Source organism: Ambystoma mexicanum, chromosome 10, assembly GCF_040938575.1.
Source record: "Ambystoma mexicanum isolate Mex_15411 chromosome 10, UKY_AmexF1_1, whole genome shotgun sequence".
In the NCBI taxonomy this organism is placed as follows: Eukaryota; Metazoa; Chordata; class Amphibia; order Caudata; family Ambystomatidae; genus Ambystoma; species Ambystoma mexicanum.
The window spans coordinates 1,593,933,448-1,593,959,056 of record NC_090932.1 but is presented as its reverse complement, the minus strand read 5'-3'; the positions used below and the strand labels follow the sequence as shown (position 1 = coordinate 1,593,959,056).

The 25,609-nt window shown below is 49.8% G+C and overlaps 1 protein-coding gene across 2 annotated transcripts in view; it reads left to right on the top strand.

The window, feature by feature from the left end:
• Positions 1–25,609, top strand: part of CLTCL1 (clathrin heavy chain like 1) — an 804,099-nt gene that overhangs the window by 642,164 nt on the left and 136,326 nt on the right. For both annotated transcript variants that reach the window (XM_069619951.1, XM_069619950.1), the window contains exons 27-29: positions 12,857–12,988; positions 13,422–13,532; positions 14,949–15,119. In XM_069619951.1, coding sequence (XP_069476052.1) covers positions 12,857–12,988; positions 13,422–13,532; positions 14,949–15,119 — 414 coding nt within the window. The remainder of the gene's footprint in view (positions 1–12,856; positions 12,989–13,421; positions 13,533–14,948; positions 15,120–25,609) is intronic.

The following is a 25,609-nucleotide window of genomic DNA, read 5'->3' as shown; positions in this document are numbered from 1 at the left end:
TCTCCGGAAACATGTCAGGCTTACTTCAGGTTCCAAGCAGGGCGCACGGGCTCTCCTGTGGTGGGCCTGCGAAGACAATATTCTGAAGGGAAAACCCTTTTGGCAACCATGGCCAGAGATAACCGTATTAACGGATACCTCACTCACAGGGTGGGGAGCCCACGTCTACTATCTGACAATCAGCTGTTGTTGGTTTCCATCACATTCCAAACTACAGATCAATCGTTTGGAGCGCAGGGCAATCAGACTTGCGCTGAAGGCTTTTCTGCCCTCTGTACGGGGAAAGAATGTCCTGATAATGACGGACGACACAGTGACCATGTACTACCTCAACAAGAGAGGTGGTGTAGGGTCACTACCAATGTGCAGAGAGGCAATGCAGCTCTGGTTCTGGGCAATTCAGGAAGGAATCTCTATCAGCAGTTCAAGCAGCCAGAGAAGAGACTACGGCTGTGGATGCTCTGAGCAGGCAGAGCAGTCTCCCACGAGTGGGAACTAGCTCAGGAAGTCCTTAAAGAGATCTTCCCTTTTTGGGGTACCCCTCAAGTGGATATGTTCACGACCAGTGTCAGGAGGAAGTGCGAGCTGTTCTGCTTCAGGGAATTTCCCTCAAGAGGAGCTCTAGCGGACACGTTCATAGTGGACTGGGAGTTTCCGCTCCTGTACGCATTTCCTCCAGTACCCGTCATTCCTGTTACGCAGAATCCTATGCAGTACCCTTTGGGAACACCACACACAATTAAGACTACAAGTGACAGTACGAATTCGCCTTTGGTACAAGCCTGTATTACACAGTAAAGTGGTAACGATGGCTGAGCAGCCAGACTTATCTCAAGAGTAAAGTAAGCAGTATCAATAGTTACACAAAGGACAGCAATTACTATGGTTCAAACAAACACTGACTCAAGGTTTTTGAGTAAAAGAATATACATTTATTTACACATCAGTTCTAAAACAATTCACTAAAGTAAAGCAGTAGAAAAATCACTCAATATACTACACACCACCCAATAGATTCTGGACAAGTTAAGCTCAAAATGGCACTCCAGCAATTTAAAAGGGAGGGAAAGACCAGGTTAGTCAAAAATGAAGCAGCACAAACAAGTAAGCAGGGCAATCTAGAAAAGGCTACCACGGTGAGGAAATCAAATCAAGAGGCCTGAGCCAAAGTCAGTGGACCAGAGTCTTTGCAGAGGATCACACAGTTCAGAGTAGTTCGCGTTTAAGTCTTTGCCAAGAGTTCGGAACGAAGTTGCTCACAAGAAATTTACTTTAAAGAATAGAGAAGGACAAGCCCTCGGATTGGCGAAAGATGGAACACTTTGACCGCGGTCAGAAAGAACGAACAACCGGGTTTGAACAGAACCTTAAATGAAGAAGTCTGTATCTGAGGCAGAAGTTCCTGGCAGGTCCTGCAGGCTCACGGTTCCTGAAGCGACTGTCGGACTGACACGAAGTAGGAAGTCTGGAGGGTCCTGCACTGCCCAGGGGAGAAACCAGCAGAAGAGCAAAGCAACAAATAAAATGTGCGCTCCTTAAAACTCAAGCAGGGTCCGGTCCTCCTGGCTATCCGATTCACTGTAGCTGTGCACAGCAAATTCGACCAGAGGAGGGAGGCCTGGCTTGCAATTTGGAGAACTGGTTGGTCCCACCAGCTCAAGGGGAGAAGATTCCTTTCAGATCTTCCCTGTCGTCGAAGTTTGGAGAGTCTTACCCGCAGCAGGGCTTCACCGGGAGGTTCAGTCGTGGTAGAGGTCCTCTTCTGTCAGTTTCTCTTCTGTTCTCTCGATCCAGTGGCGACTCTGCCTTCTCAGTCCCAAAAACCTGCTTTCTATGCAGTTTTCCCCCATTTACACAGCCTGGCTGTCAATCACACAGCAGGGTGGCTGTCCCGGCAGAACCGTCACCACAGCCAATCATACAGAGTGCGACATGGGTCTCCAAGGGGACCCTGTGCAGGGAGTCTCAAACCCCTCCCTCACATCCTGTCCCCCTCAGACTTTCAGGCGCCTAAGGAGGGCTTCTGTGCAGAAGCCCGCCAAAGGACGGCAAACAAAGAACCAAACCTGGTTTGCGCACAAAGTAAAACACGAGAAAGACCTTTACAAGAAGAAATGGCGAATAAAACCAGCTGGAACCAAATAAAAGTAAATGGGGTCCAGTGGATTCAAGTTCGAGGCTACTAACTTAGCCTAAAACACTACCAAGGCTATTTAAATAGACTGCGGTAGGAAAAATAGGGTAGATACCACTGCCACCAGCCAAATCAAAGGGGAACGAAATAATGTTCCATGAGAAACAAACAAAAAGGGATAACTATTAACCCTTTCCAGAACTCTAGGTAAGATAGTCTGCTGAGGGACTCAGTAGGTAAGGGAAATTAGCCATTCTAGACAATTCTCCCTAACAATTCCTCATGTGATCAGGAGGTTGAGAACTGTCGGAAAACACATGATCCTAATTGCCCCGGATTGGGCCAGGAGGACGTGGTACTGGAACCTTATGGACCTGTCCATCTGCCCTCCAATACGTCTTACATTTAGAGAGGACTTTCTCTCGCGAGAGGAGGGTCTGGTTCTCCATCCAGAGGTAGAGATACTCCGCCCTCACGCATGGTTTCTTAAAGGCTAAGATAGAATGATTGGGACCCCCCCGAATGACGTAATGGAGATTTTGCTTTATGCCAGTAGGCCAGCAAGTCCTTGTACCATTGCCGTTGGAACAAATTCTGCAGCTGTTGCGATGACAAGAATTTAGACCCTTTTCTATGCAGAACACTGGAAGTGTTATCATTTCTACTATCCTTTGCCAATCTGGGGCTCCAGGTTGGAACTATTAAGGGCTATTTGGTGGCGCTATCCATCTTTAAACGGTAGTCAGACGAATGTTAATATTTCAAAATCCCACTGGTGACACAATTTCGAAAGGGACTCACCAATGTGTCTCTCCCACCTCCCTTAATAGGAAGACGTGGTCCATATGGACACATATAGAGACATTTATGATGAAGAAGCTTCTTTTTCTGCAAAACTATGAGGAAGAACAGGATACTACGGACAACTGGGAGGAAACCCACCAGGAAGGTCAGGACCCATGGACACAGCAAGTTCAGGACTCTGATGTTTTGTGCCTAGACTCTCCTCCGTCCACCCCAGCTCGCCAGGCCTCTCCTGTAGATGACATTCAACACCATGTTGAAAAAGGCAGCTGAATACTTTTTCCATTCAAGAGGCGGTACCTGAGCAGGATTTTGTGGAGGATATCATTAAAGAGAAACCTCCAGCAAGTCAATCCATCCCCCTCCTTAACTGTTAAGAGAAGGGTAGCCCCTTCATTGGTGACACCAGCTGAAACACGGGCAGTGCCCAATGGAACTTGCACATCACAACAAAAAGTATTGTGGTGGAAAATACCGGTGATTAAAGCCTTTATGGAAGGGTTTAAGAGGATTTATCCTCCCTATTTCTCATCCAGCCCCGGGATGGGATCTAAATGTGGTTTTGACCAGGCTCATGGGAGCTCCCTTTGTGCCTGTGCATAAAGCAAGTCTGAAAGACCTGACTTATAAGACAGCCTTCCTAGTGGCTATCACTTCTATCAAAAGAAATCCAGCTTAGTCCCCAGCCAAATAAAACAATTTCTGGGAGCTCCAAGTCGGACGAAAGATGGTCTCATCATTCCCTCCGAGAGGGTTCAGAACATGCTTTTTCAGATCCCTCAATATGTAGCCAGTCGGGAGGTGACGGTGCGCAAGGCCATGCACTTGCTAGGAATAATGGCGTCATGCATATACTTGGTACCCCACACGCGGCTGCGCATGCGTCCCATGCAAGAGTGGCTCAACAGCCAGTGGTGTCAGACCAGCGGACAATGGGAAGATCTGATAGTTGTCTCGCCAGCCCTCGTTCTCTCTCTGCAGTGGTGGTCAAGAGACAACCTCTTGGGGAAAACCTTCACCACCCCTGCAGTGGACGCCACTCTCAAGACCGACGCATCTCTCACGGGGTGGGGAGCTCATCTGCTTCAACAGACGGCGCACAGAGTTTGGTCTCCTCGTAGCGTCCTACCATATAAACTTACTGGAGCTATTAGCTGTGTTCAAGGCTTTGAAAGCCTTTCAGGTGCAACTGCAAGGGAAGACAGTGCTGATTCTAACAGACAGCACTGCAGCTATGTATTACCTGAACAAACAGGGGGGGGGGCACGCACTCCCCAGGGCTATCCAAGCTGTCCCAAAACATTTGGATATGGGCTCTCAAACACAAGATATTTCTGGTGTCCCAACATGTTCCAGGGGTACTCCATCTTCTGCCAGATGTACTCGGCTGGGATTTTCCTCTGCCCGAAGAATACGAATGGCCGCTGCACGAAGACATAGTGTACAACGTCTTTGCAGAATGGGGCTTCCCAGAGATCTACCTGTTCGCAACTCAGGAGAGCACCCAATGCCAAGACTACGCCTCCAGGTACCCCCAGAACCGATCCAAGGGGAATGGTCTCTGGATAACATGGTCTGGGAAATTTGTCTACGCCCCCCCCCCCGGCTCCCCTTCTCAACATGATCATGCACAAGTTGCACCAGGAACCAGTTATTATGATACTGGTGGCCCCCATGTGGGCCCGACAACCCTGGTTTGTTAACCCTCTCCCCACCTGTCAAACTACCCTGCCCGTACATCATGTCTCAGGACGGGGGTGGGGAGGTGGGACCCTACACCCATGCCCTCAAACTCTGAATTTAGCAGTCTGGCTCCTGAGGTCATAGAGTTTTGGGCACCTGCAACTCCCTCAGAGGTGCATGGACATACTCAGATAAGCGGGAAAACATACACGTTATTGCTATGCCAGCAAATGGAAACATTTTGTCATCTGGTGCAATTGCAAGGGCGTCAATCCCATCGATTGCTCACCCTCTCACATTGTGCTGTATCTAACCCATCTGTTAGACACAGGATTAGTATTCAATTCCCTAAAGGTTCATCTGGCTGCTCTGTCAGCCTACAGCACATCACAACAAAAAGTATTGTGGTGGAAAATACCGGTGATTAAAGCCTTTATGGAAGGGTTTAAGAGGATTTATCCTCCCTATTTCTCATCCAGCCCCGGGATGGGATCTAAATGTGGTTTTGACCAGGCTCATGGGAGCTCCCTTTGTGCCTGTGCATAAAGCAAGTCTGAAAGACCTGACTTATAAGACAGCCTTCCTAGTGGCTATCACTTCTATCAGAAGGGTTAGTGAACTACAGGCTCTTTCTGTTCTAGACCCCTTTGTTACAGTCTGCGCATACATCCCAGGTTTGCCCCTAAATTCATCTCAAGGTTCCATGTGAACTAATCAATCGAACTACCCACCTTCTTCCAGAGCCCTACTAACATGGCCGAAAGAAGCCTTCACACACTAGACGTGCGCAGGGCAGTCATGTTTTACCTGGAAAAGACTAAACCACTAAGAAAGACAAAACAAGTCTTTGTTTCAGTGGAAGCTGGTATACCTTCTATAGAAGGGGATCCTGTCTCTAAATCAGCTATCTCAAGGTGGATTGTCAAATGCATCACACTGTTTCTCTCTTGCTAAGAGAGAACTGCCCTTCAAGCCTAGAGCACATTCTACTCGACTCACTGGGGCATCCATAGCATTCATTGCAAATGTTCCGCTTGAGTCCATTTGCAAAGCGGCAACCTGGAGTTCTGTACACACCTTTACAAAACACTATTGCCTAGACACTCTTTCTAGGTCTGATTTTTAGGTGGGGCAAGCAGTATTAAGACATATTTTCTCTACTGTTCCTTCTCACAACCCACCTCCAACTCCAGGTACTGCTCGCTAGTCTATGCACAGCATGTGATTCTAAGCAGATTAACAAGCATCAGAAGACCTGCATTACTTATCGTAATAGCATTTCTGATGGTTGTATCTGCTTAGATTCACATGCGCCCTCCCTACTCGGGTGGAAGGAACATAGACATCTTACTACTTTTCTCTTTCACGTACTCACTCACTATAGCCTTGGTCTCCCTCATGGCAGAAAAAATACAATCGGAGGGACCTCGGCGCGTGAGGGATTTTGGGTACACTACACGTCACGATGGGGATAGTGTTACAGACATGCCTATGCCGACGTCCTCTTTTGGTCCCCGAAAGACAAGATGCAATACTCTGCGGTTACCACTGGATGTCGGACTATATGCACAGCATGTGAATCTAAGCAGATACAACCATCAGAAATGCTATTACGGTAAGTAATGAATGTCTTACACAGCGGCGTCCACCATCAAGACTACCAACACACTGGTGATCCTAGCCAGGTACGCCAGGGAGCTGTGGTGCAAGCTGGACCTGATTCTGGAGTACCTCCCTGGACATGCCATTCGACGGAGATAACCATTTTGGGAAGGTCAACGACAGACCATCAAGGCGGATACGGAGACAGCCTGTTCACTGGGCACGCTCCAGCAGCTCCGCTCTTCCTTTCGCTCCTCCAGAGGGAAGTAGGGCAGATTGTCGAAAGGTTTTTCCTCCACGACCCAGGAAGCCTACAGAGGCCGTTCGCAGGCCTATGATGGAGGAGGTCAGAGCCGCTGTCGCCTGATAGGCAGGACGCGGTGCTAAAGCAAGCCTGAAATGGCCAAGACATCTGGCTCACACCCGTGCACCCCAGTGGGAGGCCAGCTCACTGGATTCGTAGAAGATCACCAACAGATGGGTGCTAGACGCTCTCGCCCATGGACATACCCTGGAGTTTCAGCATAGGTGTCCAAGGATCCCTCTGGTGGCCCGGCAGGAGCTGCACATCCCTCAACTCTTGGAGGAGATACGGGCCATGCTACGAAAAGGGGTGAAAGTACCCTCCCCTTCTGCCTGATGTCAGCCCCCAAGGTGTTCACGAAGTGCCTGGCACCGGTGGCGGCCCATCTGCGGCTACGGGAGATACACGTGTACTCGTACCTCGACGACTGGCTCATCCGGGCCAGTTCGCAAGAGTTAGCTGTTAGACACACAGACGACTGTCCAGCTGCTGACAGATCTGGGATTCTCCATCAATGCTTGACACCATCACAGAATGCGCTCTTCCTAGGAGCCAGACTCAATACAGTCTCCTGCCTAGCGTCACCCTCGAAGGAGACAGTAGCGGCCGTTCTGGGGAAAATGCAACAGCTGTTGTCACTGAAGACCACCACGGTGCGGACCATCAAGTCGCTGTCGCCATCGCTGACTCCCTCAGCAGGGAGTTGCGCTCCCACCACGAGTGGGCACTTCGGCCGGACCAGGTGAACTGCATCTTCATCAAGTCGGGCAGGCCCCAAATCGATCTGTTTGCGATGGTGGCGAACTCCAAAGGCCAGAAATTTGCCAGAAGATTCCACCAACTGAGGAGCATGGGGGGGGGACGCGTTCTCCTTCCCGTGGGAAGGAATGTTTCCGTTCCCGCCGTTGCGCCTCCTGCTATGATTCATCAACACACTCACAGTGCCGATGCAGGATGATACTCATCCCCCCGTCGTGGCCGAGGCAGATTTTGGTACCCAGACATCTCAGGCTGTCGACATCGCCTCCGATCAAACTGCCGGTAATCCTCGATCTTCTCACCAGAGAAGGAGGTGCAATCCTGCATCACAACCCAGGATGGCTTAACCTGAGGGCTTGGCTCCTGCAGCCCTAGAGTTTGGAGGATAGGTTTGCCAGCGGACTGCAGGGAGGTCCTTGCCAAGGCCAGAGCATAGTCGACTTTGAAGTGCTACGGTCACAAGTGGAAGCGTTTCGCTACGTGGTGCCGGTCTTAGAAAATCACCCCTCCTAAGGGTCACGGCCTTGCAGATTCTTCCATAGCTGTTATCCTTGGCCAAGGCCGGACTTGCGCACACCTCTATCAAGGTGCATCTGGCAGCTATCTCCCGCTACACCAGGTCTCCAGGATGATCTTCTTTGGTCTTACCGTCTCGTCAAGGAGTTTCTGAAAGGATTGTTTCGATCTTTCCCGCTGGTCAAGGCTCCTGCCCCGGCGTGGGAACTCTACGCTGTGCTGCCGAGGCTCACGCGGGCCCCCCTTCGAGGCTATGCATCAGGCCCCCCTCAAGTGCCTCTTGTGGAAAATGTCTTTCCTTGTGGCCATCACCTGTGCCAGGAGGGTGTGTGAGATCCTATCCTGCAAAAAGCCATATCTGACTTTCCACGAGTCGACGGTAGGCTTCGGCCGCACCCCTCTTTCATGCGTAAGGTTGTGTTGGAATTTCACCTCAATGATCCTTTGGTGTCACCTGTGTTTTTCATGAAGCCTTCGTCACCGGCGGAAAGGGCCTTTCAATCGCGGACGCTCCTCGTGCCCTGAAGTTCTACGTGACACGCACAAAGAATTTTCAGGAGACTTCTCAACTGTTTGTGAACTTTGGTCCTGTGAATATTGGGAAGGCCTTGTACAAGGCTTCCATCTCAAGGTTGCTCTCCGGCTGCATCACACACTGTCATTGGTTGGCGAACCCGGCCATCCGAGAGCCCACTCCACCAGAGTGATCGCTGCAACGACAGCGTTTCTGTCTTGTGTGCCCCTGCTGGACATCTGCAGGGCTGTGTATTTGTTGTTCATGAGCATGTGAATCCATGCCAGACCCCATGCTGGAGAAGGAACAAGTTACTTACCTGTAACTATTGTTCTCCAACATGAGTCTGGCATGGATTAACATGCAAACCCTCCCTCCTACCCCTCTGCGACTATTCTTGGTCATACTGCCACTTTACGTGCTTACCAAATCTAAAGATAGATAGATGTGTTGGGCAAGATTGTATGCAGTACCCTTTGGGTGCACTAACACAACCCTGAACTCCTGGCAATAGGAACCCAACCTTTGGTCTCTACTACAAAGGTTGGTAGCGTGTTGAGCAGCCAAGCTTATCTCAAGAGGGGTCAATGTGAGCTGTAGGGGAGTTGCACAGAGGTTCACAGTGACAAGTATTCAAATAAATACTTAAACACAAGGTTTCTTGAATAAACAATTATTTATCAGTCAGTTAGAATAAGCCTTCTTCAGAAGGGAGCAATATAAAAGCAACACACAAATACTCTCCAAAACTGCACACTCTAGGTTTCTGAATCAGTGAAGACTCTTTTCGGATGGCCCACAGTCACAACCTACACCCTCAGGTGACTTCAGTAGCTAGGGTGCTGGGGACATTAATATATTACTGTTGCATTTAGAACATTCTTAGGAATTGGTCAAAGAAAAGGTTATTGGAACAAACAAGAGATCACAAATATTCTTAAGCAGGCAAATACTTTTGGTTCCCCTAAGTAGAGTCATTCAGTATAACAGGTTAAGCCAAAGTCAATAGGCAAAAGTCTATATGAGCTGAAGCACTTCTGGTAGAAAAGTCTTTGCACAGTGTTTTGGAAGTCTTTGAAGAAAAGGATCAGTGTAGGGCCACAAGCTGTTTAGGCTTGTGAGTAGTAGAAGACGCAAGCAACTCTCCAATAAGAGGTAGGTTCTCTCAGACTTTACAGTACCTTTGGATTGAAGAACAAGTGCAGCAGATAACTCCTGTTCCTGTGCAGCTCTGCAGATCTCACTGTTCCTGGGCCTCAGTCGTGGGGACAAGAGGGGGGACTTCTGGCGACTCCTGCCTTACAATGGGACGGTCACTGCTCGCAACCGACAATCTTCAAACAAGTGGCACTTCAGTGTTTCAACTCCTCGTGACTACCGCAAATAGCAATACCACGGTTTCTGGCTGTCGAGATGGACTTTCCTTGCTTCTTGGGTCCTGCACTCTGTTGAGGGGATTCAGGCTTGGTCAGTCCTTCTTCCTGGGAGTCAGAGAATCTTCCTGGTGCTCTTGGCCAATTTCAAAGCAACGCACACAATCTGGTGTTCCTCTCCCTGGCTATTCATTTTCCAGCAGCAACTCTGTGGAAATTCAACCAGCTCTGAGAAGATATCCACGTGGCTTACTTTGGAGTTGATTGGTCCCACCAACTCGAGGGGATAAGTCGTCCTTGCAGGGGCTTCTCTGTCGATACGAATTTGGAGTTTCAGCACAGCAGCAGGGCTTCACTGGGCAAACCAACGGTCCAGGAGTTGCAGCAGGTGTCCTCTTCAAGTTATTCTTCGGTTCCTTCGTCCAGTGGTCGACTAAGCCTTCCAATCCAAAAGCCTTGCCTTTTATTCAGGTTTCTCCCATTCATTCCAGTCTAGCTGCCAGTCACCCAGCAGGGTGGCTGTCCTTGCCGAACAGTCAGCCGGCCAATCACCAGAGTGCATTTGGGTCTCGTAGGAGACTAATCAAAGGGAGTTTTCAGGCACCTCCCTCACTTCCTACCCACTCCAGACACCCTGGAGCCAGAGGCGGGCTGCACTTGTGAATCCCGCCAAAGGCAAAGCGAACAAAGGTACCAAACCTGGTTTTGCGCGCAGAGTAAATTTGAAGAAAGACCTTTCCACAAAGAAATGGTGAAAAAAGACTGGGGCCGTTTTGACAAAAATTGCACCCTTGGGTGCTTTAGTGCAGTCGCGAACGCAGCCCGCCGTAAATGCACACCACGGTAGTTAAAAGTAAACCACTGCCACCAGCCATTCAGTGAGGAAAGGGTAACCTAAAATTGTTACATGAGAAGATAGACGAAGGGTATACTAAGTAACCCCTCCAGTACCCTATTGTAAAATAGTGTGTGCTGGGTCTAGAAAGTTACAAATGTAAGTAAATTCTCTTTACCGCTCTGGGAAACGGTAGTTTATCCCAGAGAAGGTATTTAAACCTTTGGAAAATCTGGAAGACTTCCCTGTGCCACTGCACTGAAGCTGCTATGTGACGCAATGTAAAAGGTGATGCCTATGGAGTTTGTCAGACTCCATAACCAAAAGAAACAGAGTTCAAAACGCACATTAAAACACGTGAGTGAGTGGGGAAAAAAGTTGTTCTCTCTTTCTCTCTCTTTCTCTCTCTTTCTCTCTCTTTCTCTCTCTTTCTCTCTCTTTCTCTCTCTTTCTTTCTCTCTCTTTCTCTCTCTTTCTCTCTCTTTCTCTCTTTCTAGGTTAAAGAAATCAAGTCATCAATATCGGAGCAAAGTTGCTGGGGGGGTCCCTAAGGTGGAGGAAATTAGCACATTTCTGAAAATTCTCCCGAACAGGCTGCCAGAGGAGGAGGGGCTCTGGGAGAGGACTAGCATTTTGACAGTTAGAAAGTTTTTCTTTTACTGAGGATTCCCGGGCTGACGATGGGGAATATTCATGAGCATGTGAATCCATGACACTCATGCTAAAGAACAATAGCTGCAGGTAAGTAGCGTGTTCCTCACTGAAAGTCATTAGGGTAGTCCTAGGAAGGAATACTTGACCAGGCCTCCACCGACCAATGAGTGATTTAGGAACGGACTTTACGCCCCTGTAATCCTATAGAGGTCAGGGGTGGAGAACCAGCTCTGTTAACTTACGCCATGACTGAGTTCAGAGACCACTGCTGAGGTTCAGAATTCCATTGCGGCCATGTTCTTGTTTGCTTGGTCTGGTCGAGGGAGGCAATGGGGTCGCAGACACAGGATTTAGTGTTAGTCTGTTGCAATGATTAAATCTTGGTTCCAGGCACCTTCCACCTGAGCACCCTTGTGAAAAAGGAAGACTGTGGCAGAGCAGGCATCCCCTGGGAGCGAAGCAGACTGGTTGCAACAGGAGTCACCATGGTCCACGGTCGGGCAGCGATAGGTCATCGTCAGTGGATGATCAAAGTAGCAGGCCCAGCACAGCTTCCGTTGATGCAAGATGTCTAAAAACACGGGACGAGGCGTCTTGTTATAGAAGCTGAAGATCCTCCAAGTTCCAAGGATGTATTCGGAAACATGACCCTGCAGCCAGGTAGCCAAAGTGAGAGCTGGTCAGTCCACCGCTTAGTCCAGGTACACTAGAAAGCACAAAATTCACAGATCCTTAAGCAGGGGTCGAGACTGGTTGTTTCCAACGGTCTAGAAGTCGAGGCACTGACTAGGATAATCTTGAGATAAGGACAGAGGAGCAGGGCTTCACAGGGACCTGGCTAGAGGCAATGTTGGTAGTTTGCATACCCACACAGCGCCTGACATGCATGTGTACAACCCCTCACCCCCAATTCACATCCTCGTGCATTCAGAAGAAGCGTTAATTCATTTGCACATTCAGCAATTATCTGCACTCATTTACTCGCACATACCCCACAATCTTGATTCATTCTCTCACACATTCAAAAGCATTAATCCACTATTAGATCCACCACTCTCACCTCACTCTGCCCATTCTACACCCTTGGGAATATACATACAGCATTCACAAACACAGAATCACTCATATGCACACACGTGTACATACACACCGTTTTCTTATGAATAAAATGCTTACCTGTTTGTTGACTATGCTCCAGGCTGCTGCACACTCCACAGCTGCTACGGACGTCTTGCCGGCACACCCTCGGGCAGGAAGCAGGGTCGGGTGTCCATCAAACACTGCTCCCTCATTCGTGATGCTGGAGATTGAGGCAGAGCGGCAGGGACTGACTGACTGACCCAGGCCCTCTTATTCCATTGGGAGGTGCTGGTCAAAAAGCAGCGTTTACTTTCTGTGTCTTTCTGCTTTCCTGGAACTGTCTCCAGGTACCAACTTAAAGTACTTGCCGCTGGGCCCTTGTTTGGCGGGTTATTAAAGATATTCACAGTCAGGGGTCCCAGTGGTCTGTGGTAATCTAATTCTGCAGTGTCCTTTCAACTGCATTTTGCGTTTCAATGTATTTTTTTACACAATATTGAATTTTGGTAAAATTTTTACCTCAGGATATTTTGTTAATCCAACATGTGCTTTTCCTCCCACTGCCCCATTCCCCTGCACTCCTCCCTCCAACTTGCAGGTGGCCAACGTGGAACTGTATTACCGAGCCTTGCAATACTACCTGGACTTCAAACCACTCCTGCTCAATGATCTGCTCATGGTTCTCTCGCCTCGTCTAGACCACACCAGGACGGTCAGCTATTTCTCCAAGGTGAGCAGACTAATGCCATACCACTTAAGTGTGAAATTGCAAAACAAGTGCAGACTTGTTAGATGTTCATTAAATAGTGTGTGCTCTCATATTTTATCTACACAAACAGTACCATCCACAGTATTTCTTGGTTTGCATTAAGGCAAGGCAAAGCAAAGAACATAGTATCAATGGAGTCCTGGTTTGCTAGTTTGAGGGATTGAATGTGGGTGTTTGTTTTACGTTTTAGATTTCAATGCGGAACTTGAAAGGATCATAGAAGTGTAATTTGTGGAAAAATGCTTGTCTTCTTCCCTGTGCTAGATAGGGTGAAATGTAAACCATGCAATACATATACAATGAATCGCACCTCTGCTTAGTGCCTTTTTGCATTCACTAGTTCTAGGCCACACAACCTTTTCTTAAGGATGTTTCCCCTTCTTTGAGTGATTAGGTGAACCAATTGCCTCTTGTGAAGCCGTACCTCCGTTCCGTCCAGAACCACAACAACAAAGGTGTCAATGAGGCCTTGAACAACCTACTGACAGAGGAGGAGGACTATCAGGTGAGGAGAATTCCAATGGTGACAAAAAGTGTGGACTGGCTAATTGAAATTTTAATATGGGAGCCCAGAGAAATCTGGTTTCCCATTGGTTAAGGCAAACACAGCTGAATATATTTTATAGTATCAGCCAGTAAGATGTCCAGATTGCAATTGTGGACGTATTTCCCTGAGCCTGAATATTCCTCTTTTAACTGCTCTTGCTTTTTTAAATGGTCTAGCCATCCCTGACAGCCACAAACCTGACCAAACAGTGCAGTGCTATGTCTATGGACTTGCAGAGCCGCTTATGCCCAGATAGAGGTTTCTACACACTGACCAATTCTTCTCCAGCTGGTAGTTTCCTTGATCATTACTTTATTGAATATGACTGTACAGATCACTTAGTTTTGTCCTGGTAATTAGTCCGACACCAGCGCTCAAGTGCAGAAAACAGAAAGACTACCAATACCGTCATGCCGCCATCCCCCTTTCCTCTGGCAGCACTCGTCCTAAAACATCTCATCAACACTCGGTTTTGGGATATTGTGATTGCCCCATCCTGCAGCCAGGACCTATGTCCCGCTTATGCAGCCCATTTCTAACCTGTCCCTGGGCTGCATTCAGCCACACTCACAAATGCAATGAGCGGTGATGTCTTGTGCTTGTGTGCATTTAACACATCAGCCGCAGGTTTACTTATAAGCTGTTTTTCAGATTATGTTGCTGCATTATATTTTAAACATTGCATATCACCCTCCCTTGTATATAAAAACGGTTCTTCGTTCTATTTCCCCAGAAAGAAATATCACCTCCTCCTTCAAATGAAGCTGCGAAAAATAACACATTTTACAAGCAGTATAAACAGTACAAATAAACACATTTTAATGTAGAAAGTAAAAATTAAGCATTTTTACATTTTTTTTAATAAAAAAGCTAATTTGATACACACTTGTGTTTGTTTTGAAAATGTTTGATTTCCTAATGATTTAGCAGTACCAGAGAAACTCCACCATACCACCCCCAGCTAAACCCATCATCCCATTAGTTGTGCTCAGCTATTCACCCCAAATACCATTTCAGCTCGCTTTAACTTTTCTAAACCATACTGATTCTGGCCATGAATAGTTTTGATCCATTTTACTTTTCAAATGAAATATTTAAGTTAGGATATTTTGTTTTCTTAATTACTGCTGCTGGTATTGTCAAGTTATTTTTGCCTCTACATTTTGGTATTCTTTTTTTAGTAATTTTTTTACTGTGTAACTCGTAAAAACCTGCCACCATCAAACTGCTAATCTTTCTGATAAGGTTATGCTGGGTTCATTCGTGGGCACAAACAATAGGTTTGGGCGGGAGAAGATATGGGTCAGTGTTCTAGATGGATTTGGTTGAATGTGTTCTATATATGATGTGATTGTGTCTTTGACTGTCTTACAGGGCCTGCGTGCTTCCATTGATGCCTACGATAACTTTGACAACATCAGCCTGGCCCAGCGCCTGGAGAAGCATGAGCTGATCGAGTTCAGACGGATAGCGGCCTACCTGTACAAAGGCAACAACCGCTGGAAACAGAGCGTTGAGCTCTGCAAGAAAGATCGGCTTTACAAGGCAAGCACTCCCTATGGGTAAAAAATACTTTTCTGCCACAACTAAGCAAGTCAAGAGGTGGAAGGCTCTTCAGGGAATGACACATGAGATTGTACTAGAGGAAAGCGCCTTTACTCTGGACATGTTCAGGGATCGAAATTAAGATTTGATATGCAGGATCTGAAAGCGGCTCCTGGTTATGCAGCAGTGACCAGGAAGGAACTACCAGTGGGGAACCAACGGCTAGTACATAACGTTCGGCAAATCTAATTTCCACATAAAATGTAAACCTATGACTTTGCCCATTATTTGACCCATTATGCTTTAAATGTCGTATAGCGGTCTAAATATTTATTTCTGAGGCTTGTGGCTCTGCTTAGATCACAAGCTATGCGGATGCCAACATCTATCAGTAGTCACAGTATTACTTGATTTGTTTTCCAAACACAAAAAGGTTCTTTGACTGGGCATGTTAGTAATACTATCCCTAGTGTGACGTCCACTGCGTACCCATGGTCCTTCACGTGCTGAGTTCCCTCAAATTGTTTTTTTCCACCATCATAATCAGTTGCACGTTGTGGAGTTCCTTGGCTATATGCCTTTATCACCACAAGTTTAATATTATATATCTATTTCGATCACCTTTCGTCTTCCGCATCCAAGATTTCTTCGGCGTTTGACGGACGGCACTTGTGTCAAAGAGAAGCCCTCGTCGAACAGACATTAACTGCGGCCTACACAGGCCTCACCGGGCTTCAGCCTTTTGCAGTAGGGAGAGCGTGGGGAGGTCATATACCGTTTATCTTAGAGTGTCTATTGCCCTAACTTCCCTTCCTGTTTCTCGTTGTGCTGCGTTTCTCTTCTACTATGGAAAATTCACCTTTAAAATGTTGCCCTTCTTGCATTCGTAAATATCCCTGGAAAGAAACGCACCGGGCGTGCAACCATTGTCTTCCACAGGATCACATTATATGGGGAGTTTTCCCAGAGTCCCACCTGGAGGTGAGACTTGAGTAAACTATCCCAGCGGTTTGTAGATACCCAACTCTTCGTATCAGTCTGTACTAACTCGGGACCTTGGCAGAGCAGTCAGGCTTATCTTAAGAGGAAGATGTGAGCTGTAGGTAAGTACACTGAAACTTAGCTAGACATGCACACCAAAGAAACGTACGCTTTTAATTTATATAAAACTATATATTTATTTCATATACATCAGAATCACTTTAAATGCTTTAGACGTTTACACTAGAACACTTCAAAATACTGGAGAATACACTTCAAAGGACACTTTGACTATTGTGTTTGTTCACGGTTACATTTGTATTAACATTAGAAAGGGAAAGACAATGTTATCGTATTATCGGTTATTACGCGCACCTGCGGCTTTTAACAGTTCATACGGTAATACATTTACTCTTCAAACACAAATCGTAAAGTCACTTAAATGGTTAGTGTAGCATTAGCCCAGTTCAATGTCTAGAGAGGGTTTCTTCGACCAATAATTATTTTAAGTCCCAAAACGCAACCCTAGCTAAAGGCTTTTCGGGGAGAGCTCAAAGTCTTGACAAGCAGCAGAATACGAAGAGTTCCTGTGGATTTATTCCAGTCTCTAGTGTTATAGAAGTAGCAAGTTAACTAACAAGGGAGACCTGTAAAAGGACTCAATGAAGGGACACAAGCAGCAGCTTGAGTCTGAGTTAAGAGGGGATGACCCTGGACACCTCTAGGTGCACTCCAATGCTCTGGAGTGACTTCTTGGAATCTGGTAAGCGATACCCTTTTCCCCACAGTACCTTAGGTTAGAAGTAATATTCGTGCTGTATGCGCCGCGATGTTGCAACTCTGGACCCGACCTCGGGATTCCTTGGTCTGATGACTGAAGGCAGGACAATGGACAGGGTCTCAGCAGCTGGCTCGATGAAGGACCTGGGGCACGACTTTGAGCAACTTCTTGGTTCACTCTGTTTTTGGTGCCTTTTCTGCAGCACCAACAAAGGATACGGATCGCCCGTTCGATCTTCGCTGCCTGCATTCCCACACTCAGATGAGGGGGTCTGGTCGAGTTGGATGGAATCTATGGAGTGTCCTTACGGGGTCAGAAAAGATTTGGACCGATTCAGCGTTTCCATGACGATGCACTCGAAATTGGCAGCAGGTCTCCTGGTATTGGGGTTCTGCAGCTCAGGAAATGGCTTGTTTCCAAGTTTGTCTTGGGGACTGGTTGTTCCCACCAGCCAAAGAGGAGTCCTCTTCGGTGCTCCTCTGTTGCACAGAAACCGTGCTTAGGACAGCAGTGGTCGCTTCAGTGTTGCAGAGAGTCTGCAGGCGTCTCTGGTCTTCTTCTTCCGTTACTTCTGTTTCCAGTGGTCGACTTGCTTTACACTCCAGAAGCCTCACCTTTAATACAGTTAAAGCACACACTCCTCTGCAATCTCTCGCAGCATTTTACAGAAAGGGTCGTTTGGCTGTCCAATTGGGACAGCCAGACTCCCTGTGGGAGCTGGACCTATTCAGGCACTCTGGCAGACAAAGGACAGGGGGCGGGGGGAGACTCCTCCCCCACTTCCTGCCTGCCCACAATAGTTGGTAGAACACGTCCACTGCCACCAGCCATTACTAGGTGATTGGGTATGTGACAAAAAAGTCCCAGGAGCAGAGAGAATGGGGATACTAGGTATACCTTTGGCACTTCACGGAAGTTGGTGTGTGTCAATCTCTCAGACTATAGTTTTGGGAGAGATATGAAGTATCCTTAAGAACTGTAGTTACTTGAGGATCCAGAAAAATAATTTTAAAGGGAGACCCGAAGGGTCCCAACTAACACTGCCCATAAGGAGCTGTGTGCTGCAGTTGTGGAAACACAGATGCCTTTAAGAGCTATGGAGCAGACAAACTCCATAGGACAAGTAGAATATAAAGAATAGAGTTCCAAAAGACAGAGCCCACAAGAATGAATGAATGAGGAGAAAGTCTCCACTCGTTCAGGATTGAAAGAAAAAGGTCAACAAGTCCAGCTAAAAGTGCTGGGGGTCTCGAGAGGAGATGAAGCATAAAAATGATAAATCCTGACAATTAACAATATGTTTGTTACCTTAAAGAAAGTAAGCCTTTCTGACAAGAAGCTATTGGGTATTTGGATATCTTGGCAGTCTCATCCCTTTTACATAAGTACTGCGTCTCTCCTAACGGAACCCTCCTATTCTCTTGGGGCCTTTCTTCCCGCAGGTGATCCATTCCGGCGAATACTACCCCCCGGGGTTAGGATCAGGAAGCGTCTGCCTTCCACTTGCCACCTGGGAGGAGACTTTAGGCAGGGATTCTGTGGGGATTCTGCAGGATTCATCAGTGTCTAGCGGTTTCAAGCAAGCAACACTGGGGCAATCTAGTGGTTGTTTTGCAATCTCTAGTTCAACCACTGCAGTGGTGGTCAAGGGAGAACATGCTAAATGGAAAATCCTTTCTCAACCCTGCAGTAGAGACCACTTTGACAGTAAATGCATCTCTTTCAGGCTGGGGAGCACATATCTCATCAGACTGCTCGACATCTGAACACAATGTCAAAGAAGCATATCAACCTTCTAGAATTACTAGCAGTTTTCAAGGCCCTACCAGTGTTTCAATATCAGTTAGCGAGGAAAAGAGTTGTAGGCCTCAGATGGCACTACTGTCATGTTTTACATAAACAAGGTGGGACACTAGCCCAAAGGATTTGGAACTGGTCTCTCAAACCAAAATGTATTCCTCCCGTCACTTGTTCCAGGAGAACACAACTGTCTAGCAGACAGGTTGAACAGAAACATACACCTTCCCTCAGATCACGAGTAGCAGTTACACCAAGACATTTTATGCAACGTCTTCAAACAATAGGGGCAACCAGACCTAGATCTCTTCACAGCACAAGAGAACGCACAATGCAACCATTACGCATCCAGGTTTCCCCCAGACAGGGTCCAAGGTTATCGTAATGTGGATCAGTTGGTCAGGGAGATTTGCGTATGCTCCCTCCCACCCCAACACCACTGCTGAACAAGGTAACCAGGGGGTGGTTACCAGAAACCCCCATTCGAAAGAACATTTGGTAAAAGTGTGGTTTCGTGGTTCGGTGACCATGTGAAAGGGGATCCCGGGTGTCTCCTTAGCCTTCACCGAAGAGGGAGAAGCTTCTATGACGGGTGCAATCTTTCACCCTCCAGCTGAAGAACCCATTGGTGATCAGGCTAGAGTTTCTTTTGTGTCCCTGGGACTGTGGGAACAACAAAATATAGATGTCTAAAACTCCATCCCTGATAATTCTAAATAATAGAAGGACAGTGTACTTGTAAATGACAAGGGCACCCTTGCCATCAGAGACACTGGGGCTAGCATAACCGTGGTGGATGAAAGTTTCTTCAAATCTCAAGATGTAGCTAAGGCATCCAAAAGGCCCACCAAGTTAGCAGGAGGCCCTCACAAATTGTGTCCCATAATGCCAGCTACCGTTCATGCAATGTTATGACTGTCCGGATTATTGTCAGTGTTCAGTCTGAAGTGCCTGGTAGAGTACTGTTGGGAAATTACTTGAAGACCGTAGGTGTAGTCTCCAGCACACCAAAGCCCCCTTCTAAGAAGATTACCAGAAAATCCAGACAGGAAATCTTAAGAGGCCTCCCTATTGAGACCAAGGAGAAATCCAGAGTCTCAAAAGGAAAGAAGTGCCTCAAGCCCAAACCTTCTTCAAAGAAAGGAGTTTCCATTAAAGAAAAGCTCCAGGTCACCCCAGTGACCTCCTCTCACCCCCCACCACTAGCTGAGGCTGAGTTGGTGAAAGAGGAATCGCCTGAAAAACCACCCATTGGTGAAACAGGTGGCGGAGATTCTCCTCTGCCAGAGGATCTGAATCCTAGAGGACCACCCTGAGCTGCACACTTTACTTGCACAAGGTGGACCCTCTAGGACAGACTTTAGCAGGGGACAAGGAATATGTCCCTCCCTTGAAGGTCTGTGTCAGCAGGCAGCTTCCAAGCTTGATGGGCAAGAGCCAGGGAAGCATGGACTATGCTATGACTATCGCTCGATCTCCATCACTCCTTTCCTGGGCAAACACCTGGAGAAGTTGGTCATCTCGCAGCTTAACCTCCACACTGAATCTGTTGGTTGTCTTCATGACCATCAATCTGGCTTTAGGGCATCCAGAGGCACAGAAACTGCTCTTCTGAACACCAGTGAAGACCTGCTCTCAAACCCTGACTCTAACTCTCCCCCTGTCCTCTCCTCTGCTTTTGATGTAGTGAACCATAACATCCTGATCACCCGTCTCCGTGATACCCAGGGCATCACAGATGAGGCCATGGCGTGACTTTTGTCCTTTCTCTCTGACCGTCCTTCACAGGTGGAACTTGGGTCCTTTCTCTCCGCTATCACTCTCTACTTGTGGTATCCCCCCGGTATCTAATCTATCCCCCTGATGTTTCAATGTCTATATGGCCCTTTTGGCCCCATGATCTCTGACTTCACCTCCAACTTTCAGTGGTATGTGGATGACGCACAGCTCTTTCGCGCTACCTTGGACCTCCTCCTTCTCCTCCTCGCTCATTCCTGACTGACTGCAATTAAGTCCTGGTGTGCTGCAAACGATCTCTGCCTTAATGCCAGCAAGACAGAGATCGTCCTCGTTGGGACCCCTGCTTCCACTTTCCCACTCACTCTGCCCGGCCTTCCTTGGTCCTGCCTCCACCCACCAGTGAGGCAAAAAATCTGGGGGTCTCCTTTGACTCAACTCTCTCCTTCTCGTCTCACATCTCGGACATGTCCAAAAATTCTCACTACCAACTGCTCCTCCTCAGAGGTATTCTGCCTTCCCCCCAGAGGCTCACTGTCTCCAGTGCCCTGGTTTTCTCCAGACTGGACTACTGCAACACTTTCTCAATCTTCCTACTTCTACTCTCTGACCTCTTCAACTTATCCAGAACAGAACCGCAAGACTTATCTTTGGTCTCAAGCCCAGGGACCGCATCTCTCTGGCGCTGAAATCACTCCACTTGTTCCCCGTGGCTGCAAGGATCAAGTTCAAGTTTCTTTGCATAGTCCACAATGCTTTCTGGGGCTGGAGCCCTTACTATTTACAATGCTCTCTTCCCTAATATTCTCCTTCCAGAGCCCTCCGCTCGGCCTCCTTCGACTCTCTGCGGGTGAGCTGTTTCTCCAAACAGAGATTTGGTGGTAGATCCTTACCCTCTGTAGGTGCATCTTTCTGGAATAGCCTACCTTCCTCTCTCCGTCTTGAGCCGGACCTCCTTAAGTTCTGGAACTACTCAAGACCTATCTCTTCTCTTCCTCTCCCCTGCTAACCTCCTTTCTCCAGCATGGGGTCTGGCATGGATTCACATGCTCATGAATATTCCCCGTCGTCAGGCTGGGAATCCTCGGTAAAGAAAAAACCAGTATCAGTTTCGTTTCTGATCTGTCTTTCGTAGTAATAACCAATCACTGGTCTCTGCGTCATACTGACCACAGCCAATGACTGCCCTCTACCTAAGCACCGCCTCTGGCAGCCATCTTCAGATTTTTACCGCACGTTCATGTGTTGGGATCCTCGTGCTATTGCTCTCGAGCGTTAGTGCTTTTTTTCGTGCTTTTTCACAAAAAAACTTCAATTCTTTCGGTCAAAAGAGCCTCAAGCTCCACCGATCCTACATCCGATCAACGGGGACCCGTGTCGGATTCGTCTGTGCCCCTCAAGGGTGAAGATTTCGTCGAGCTACACTTCGGAGGACTCCAGAAGCTTCTCAGGCCCGGTCTCGGAGATGGCCCAGGAGAAGGGAAGCTCGACGCCCGGAAAGCTGTTCAGGGTCTGCCCTGGATGCCAGCTGCAGAACGTCTTTAAGGAAGACGAACACTCTTTCTGCCTTTACTGCCTTCATGAGGACAAAACGCACGTGGAGAAGGATTGTGCGTTTTGCGGCAACATGTCGGAACGGACCATGAAGGACCGTCATCAACGTCTCGCCAACTGGCTGGAGGGTAAGAGCCCGTCTGGCGAGAAGAAGAAGAAACCCGAGCGGTCTTCTAAGACCTTTGAGGGCGCCCCGGCGACGGAGGCCCAACATAAGGCCAAGCACCGCGAGTCCGCTGGCACCGGGAGCGCCGAACGGTCGGGCTCTACGGGCGCCAGGCAGGGCGCACCCTCCCCGGCACCATCAACCACGAGCCAACGCTCTGGGTCGGGTAGGAGGGAGGCCGAGCACCCGGCGAAGCTCCTGGAGAGGCCCCGGTCGAGCTTTAAGGCAGAGGAGGAGCGTGGCAGTGCCCCCTCCCTCAAGGATAAGGCGGTGAGCGCACCTAAGGTGGTGAAGGCCTTGATCCATCCGACCAAGCCCTCTATCGAAACGGTCGCGGCGGCCCTGGCTCAGCCTGTGGAGGCTGCGCCAGTGGTGGCGACATCAGGGCCCAGAATCTCCCTGCCTCCTCGGAGGGAGTCTTCTTTTGTGCCCATCGATAGGACCCCCGTGAAACCCTCCGTGGGGAAGAAGAAGGGGGGGCAGGGCATCGTCGTAGATTCGGCCTCAACCTCAGAAGAGGAGCTGATCGAGGTCTTAAGCCACGGCCTAGGCGTGGAACAAGGCCAGCCCGTCAGAATGGACCCCGACGCGGGTGACGACGACGACATCGTCGAGGATACCGACGGGGCCCCTGCTCGCCCGTCGGATTCCCCTCTGCCAGCGCCGCGAGACAACTCGGCGGCCATTTTGTTGGCCATACAGTCCTTATGCACCGAGATAAGGATGAGGCTACCGTTACCGACGGAGGAACCTCTCCCGTCGGGGGATCCAGAACCGGGACCTTCTGGTGTTCCCCCTACCAAGAAAAGAAGGATCCATCCTCCACCTCCTTTTCAACCGTCACGCCCCGTCCAGCCCTCCTCCCCGTCCACCCGAGGGGATGATACGGGGACTGACACGGCAGCGACGGGTACGGACGACGAGGCATACGACGAGGATTTTCCGTCGTCGCCCCCCACCAGGGCTTCTCCGCTCGACGAGATCGGATCTTTCCACTCCATGATCTCCAGGGCTTCCGAGCTTTTCCAACTCTGCCCTGAGGAGAAGAAAAAGGAAGGCTTCCTTTATCAGCGGCGCGAGGCCAAGAGGAAGACGGTCCTCGCAGTGCCTCTGTTGGACGACATTTGGGATGAGGGCCTTTCCCTCCTCAAGAACCCTTCCACTACGCCAGCTAGAAGAGACCGGTACGAGAAAAAGTACCGGGTCCCGGACACGGCCCCCCTATGCCTCCGGGCGCAGCCTACCCCTGACTCCGTCGTCTCCGCGGCAGCCAGGAAGAAAGCGGGGGGGGGGTGCGGCCTCCACATCGACTTCCCCGCCGGACGGCGAGGGAAAGAAATTGGATGCTATGGGACGTAGTCATCTCGTCGGCAGCGACGACGATTAAAGCGGCCAACGCCTTGGCTATCGTGGCCCGCTACGACAGGGAGCTCTGGTACAAGATAGCTCCCCTGCTGGATTTTCTGCCGGACGACAAGAGGGCGGAGGCCCTTGAGATCCTCCAGGAAGGTGAAGTGGCTTCGGACCACGCCATCACCGTGGCGACGGACATCGCCGACACTGCGTTCCGCCAGCTGGGCAACGGCGTTTGCCTTCGACGTCGTGGATGGCTCAAAGCTACGGACTTTCGGCAGGACGTCCAGACCAGAGTCCTGGACATGCCCTTCGACGGGAACAACCTGTTTGGGAAGACAGTGGACGATTCCCTTCAGGCCATCAAGGCGGATACTGAGACGGCCCGGGCCCTTGGAGTCCTGCAGCAACGACGGACGCCCTTTCGGAGCGGCGGAGGCAAGGGCGCCTCCAAAGGTTCCGGCGGCGGTTTCGCTTCCTACCGTCAAGCGGCCCGCTCGTCGTCGCAAGAGGCCTACAGAGGACGAGGCAAGTCTAGCGGACCCCGCCGTCGTCGCCAAGGAGGTCAAGGCGGCAAGGCCGCGTCCAAGCAGGATTGAACCGGCCGTGGGGTCGGGCCCCCACCGAAGCACCCCGGTGGGAGGCCGGCTGGCGGGCTTCGTCAGCGTGTGGGAGTCCATCTCCATCGACCGTTGGGTGCTGGACGCCCTGGCCCGGGGCCACGCGCTCGAGTTTCAAAGAAGGTGCCCGCGCGTCCCCCCCGTGGCCAGGAAAGAACTTCACGTCCCTCAACTTCTCCTGGAGGTAAAGGCGATGCTCAGAAAGGGCGCCATCGAACTCGTCCCAAAGAGGCTTCGGGGCTCCGGAGTCTACTCGCGATACTTCCTCGTGAAGAAGAAGACGGGAGGATGGCGCCCCATCCTGGACCTGCGACGGCTGAACAAGTTCATCAAGGCGCAGAAGTTCCGGATGGTCACCCTCCAGCACGTCCTGGGTCAACTGGAGGAAGGAGACTTCCTATCGTCGTTGGATTTGGAGGATGCCTACTTCCACATTCCCATCCTAAAGGGGCACCGAAAATTCCTCAGGTTCGTGGTCCAAGGGCGTCATTACCAGTTCAAAGCCCTTCCCTTCGGACTACGGTCGGCACCCAGGGTATTCACCAAGTGCCTCGCACCGGTGGCGGCGCAGCTGCGCCGCGAGGGGATTCACGTCTACCCCTACCTGGACGACTGGCTCATCCGCGCCAAGACGAAGGAGCTCGCCGTGGTCCACACGGCAAGGACCGTCCAACTCCTCACGGACCTGGGATTCTCCGTGAACTACGCCAAATCCCACCTGGTGCCCGCGCAAGTCGCACTGTTTCTGGGAGCGAGGCTCGACACAGTGTCCCTTCTGGCCTCCCCGTCGGAGGAGAGGACCAGGACCATCTTGGGCAAGGTGCAACGGATGTTGGTGGCCGACGCGGCCAAAGTGAGATCCATCAAGTCCCTCCTCGGGATGATGTCTTCCTGCATCTACCTCATTCCCATGTGCAGGCTCCGGATGCGCCCGTTGCAAGAATTCCTGGATGCGCGCTGGATCCAGACGACGGGCAGCTTCGAGGAAAGGATCAAGCTCGACGAGAGTTTCCGACGAGCGATACGGTGGTGGGGCACCCGCGCGCATCTGACGGCGGGCATGGACTTCCAGACCCCAGCCCACCAGGAGACTGTGACCACGGATGCCTCCCTGGAAGGGTGGGGAGCGCACACCGAAAATCTGCACGCGAGGGGACTCTGGCTCCCGACGGAGAAGTCCCTGCATATCAACGTCCTGGAGCTCCGTGCAGTGTTTTGGGCCCTCAGGTCCTTCCTTCCGTCCCTCAAGGGCAAGGTGGTGAGGATCTTCACCGACAACACCACCACCATGTTTTACATCAGGAAACAGGGCGGAACCAGGTCCCCAGCGCTGTCCAAGGAGGCGCAGGACCTGTGGCATTGGGCCGTCGCCCAAGGGATTTTTCTGGTGCCGTTTCATCTGGCAGGGATAAAAAACACCATCGCCGACTCACTCAGCAGGGAGCTGCGCTCGTGCCACGAGTGGGAACTACGGCAGGATCTGGTGGATCGCCTCTTCCGA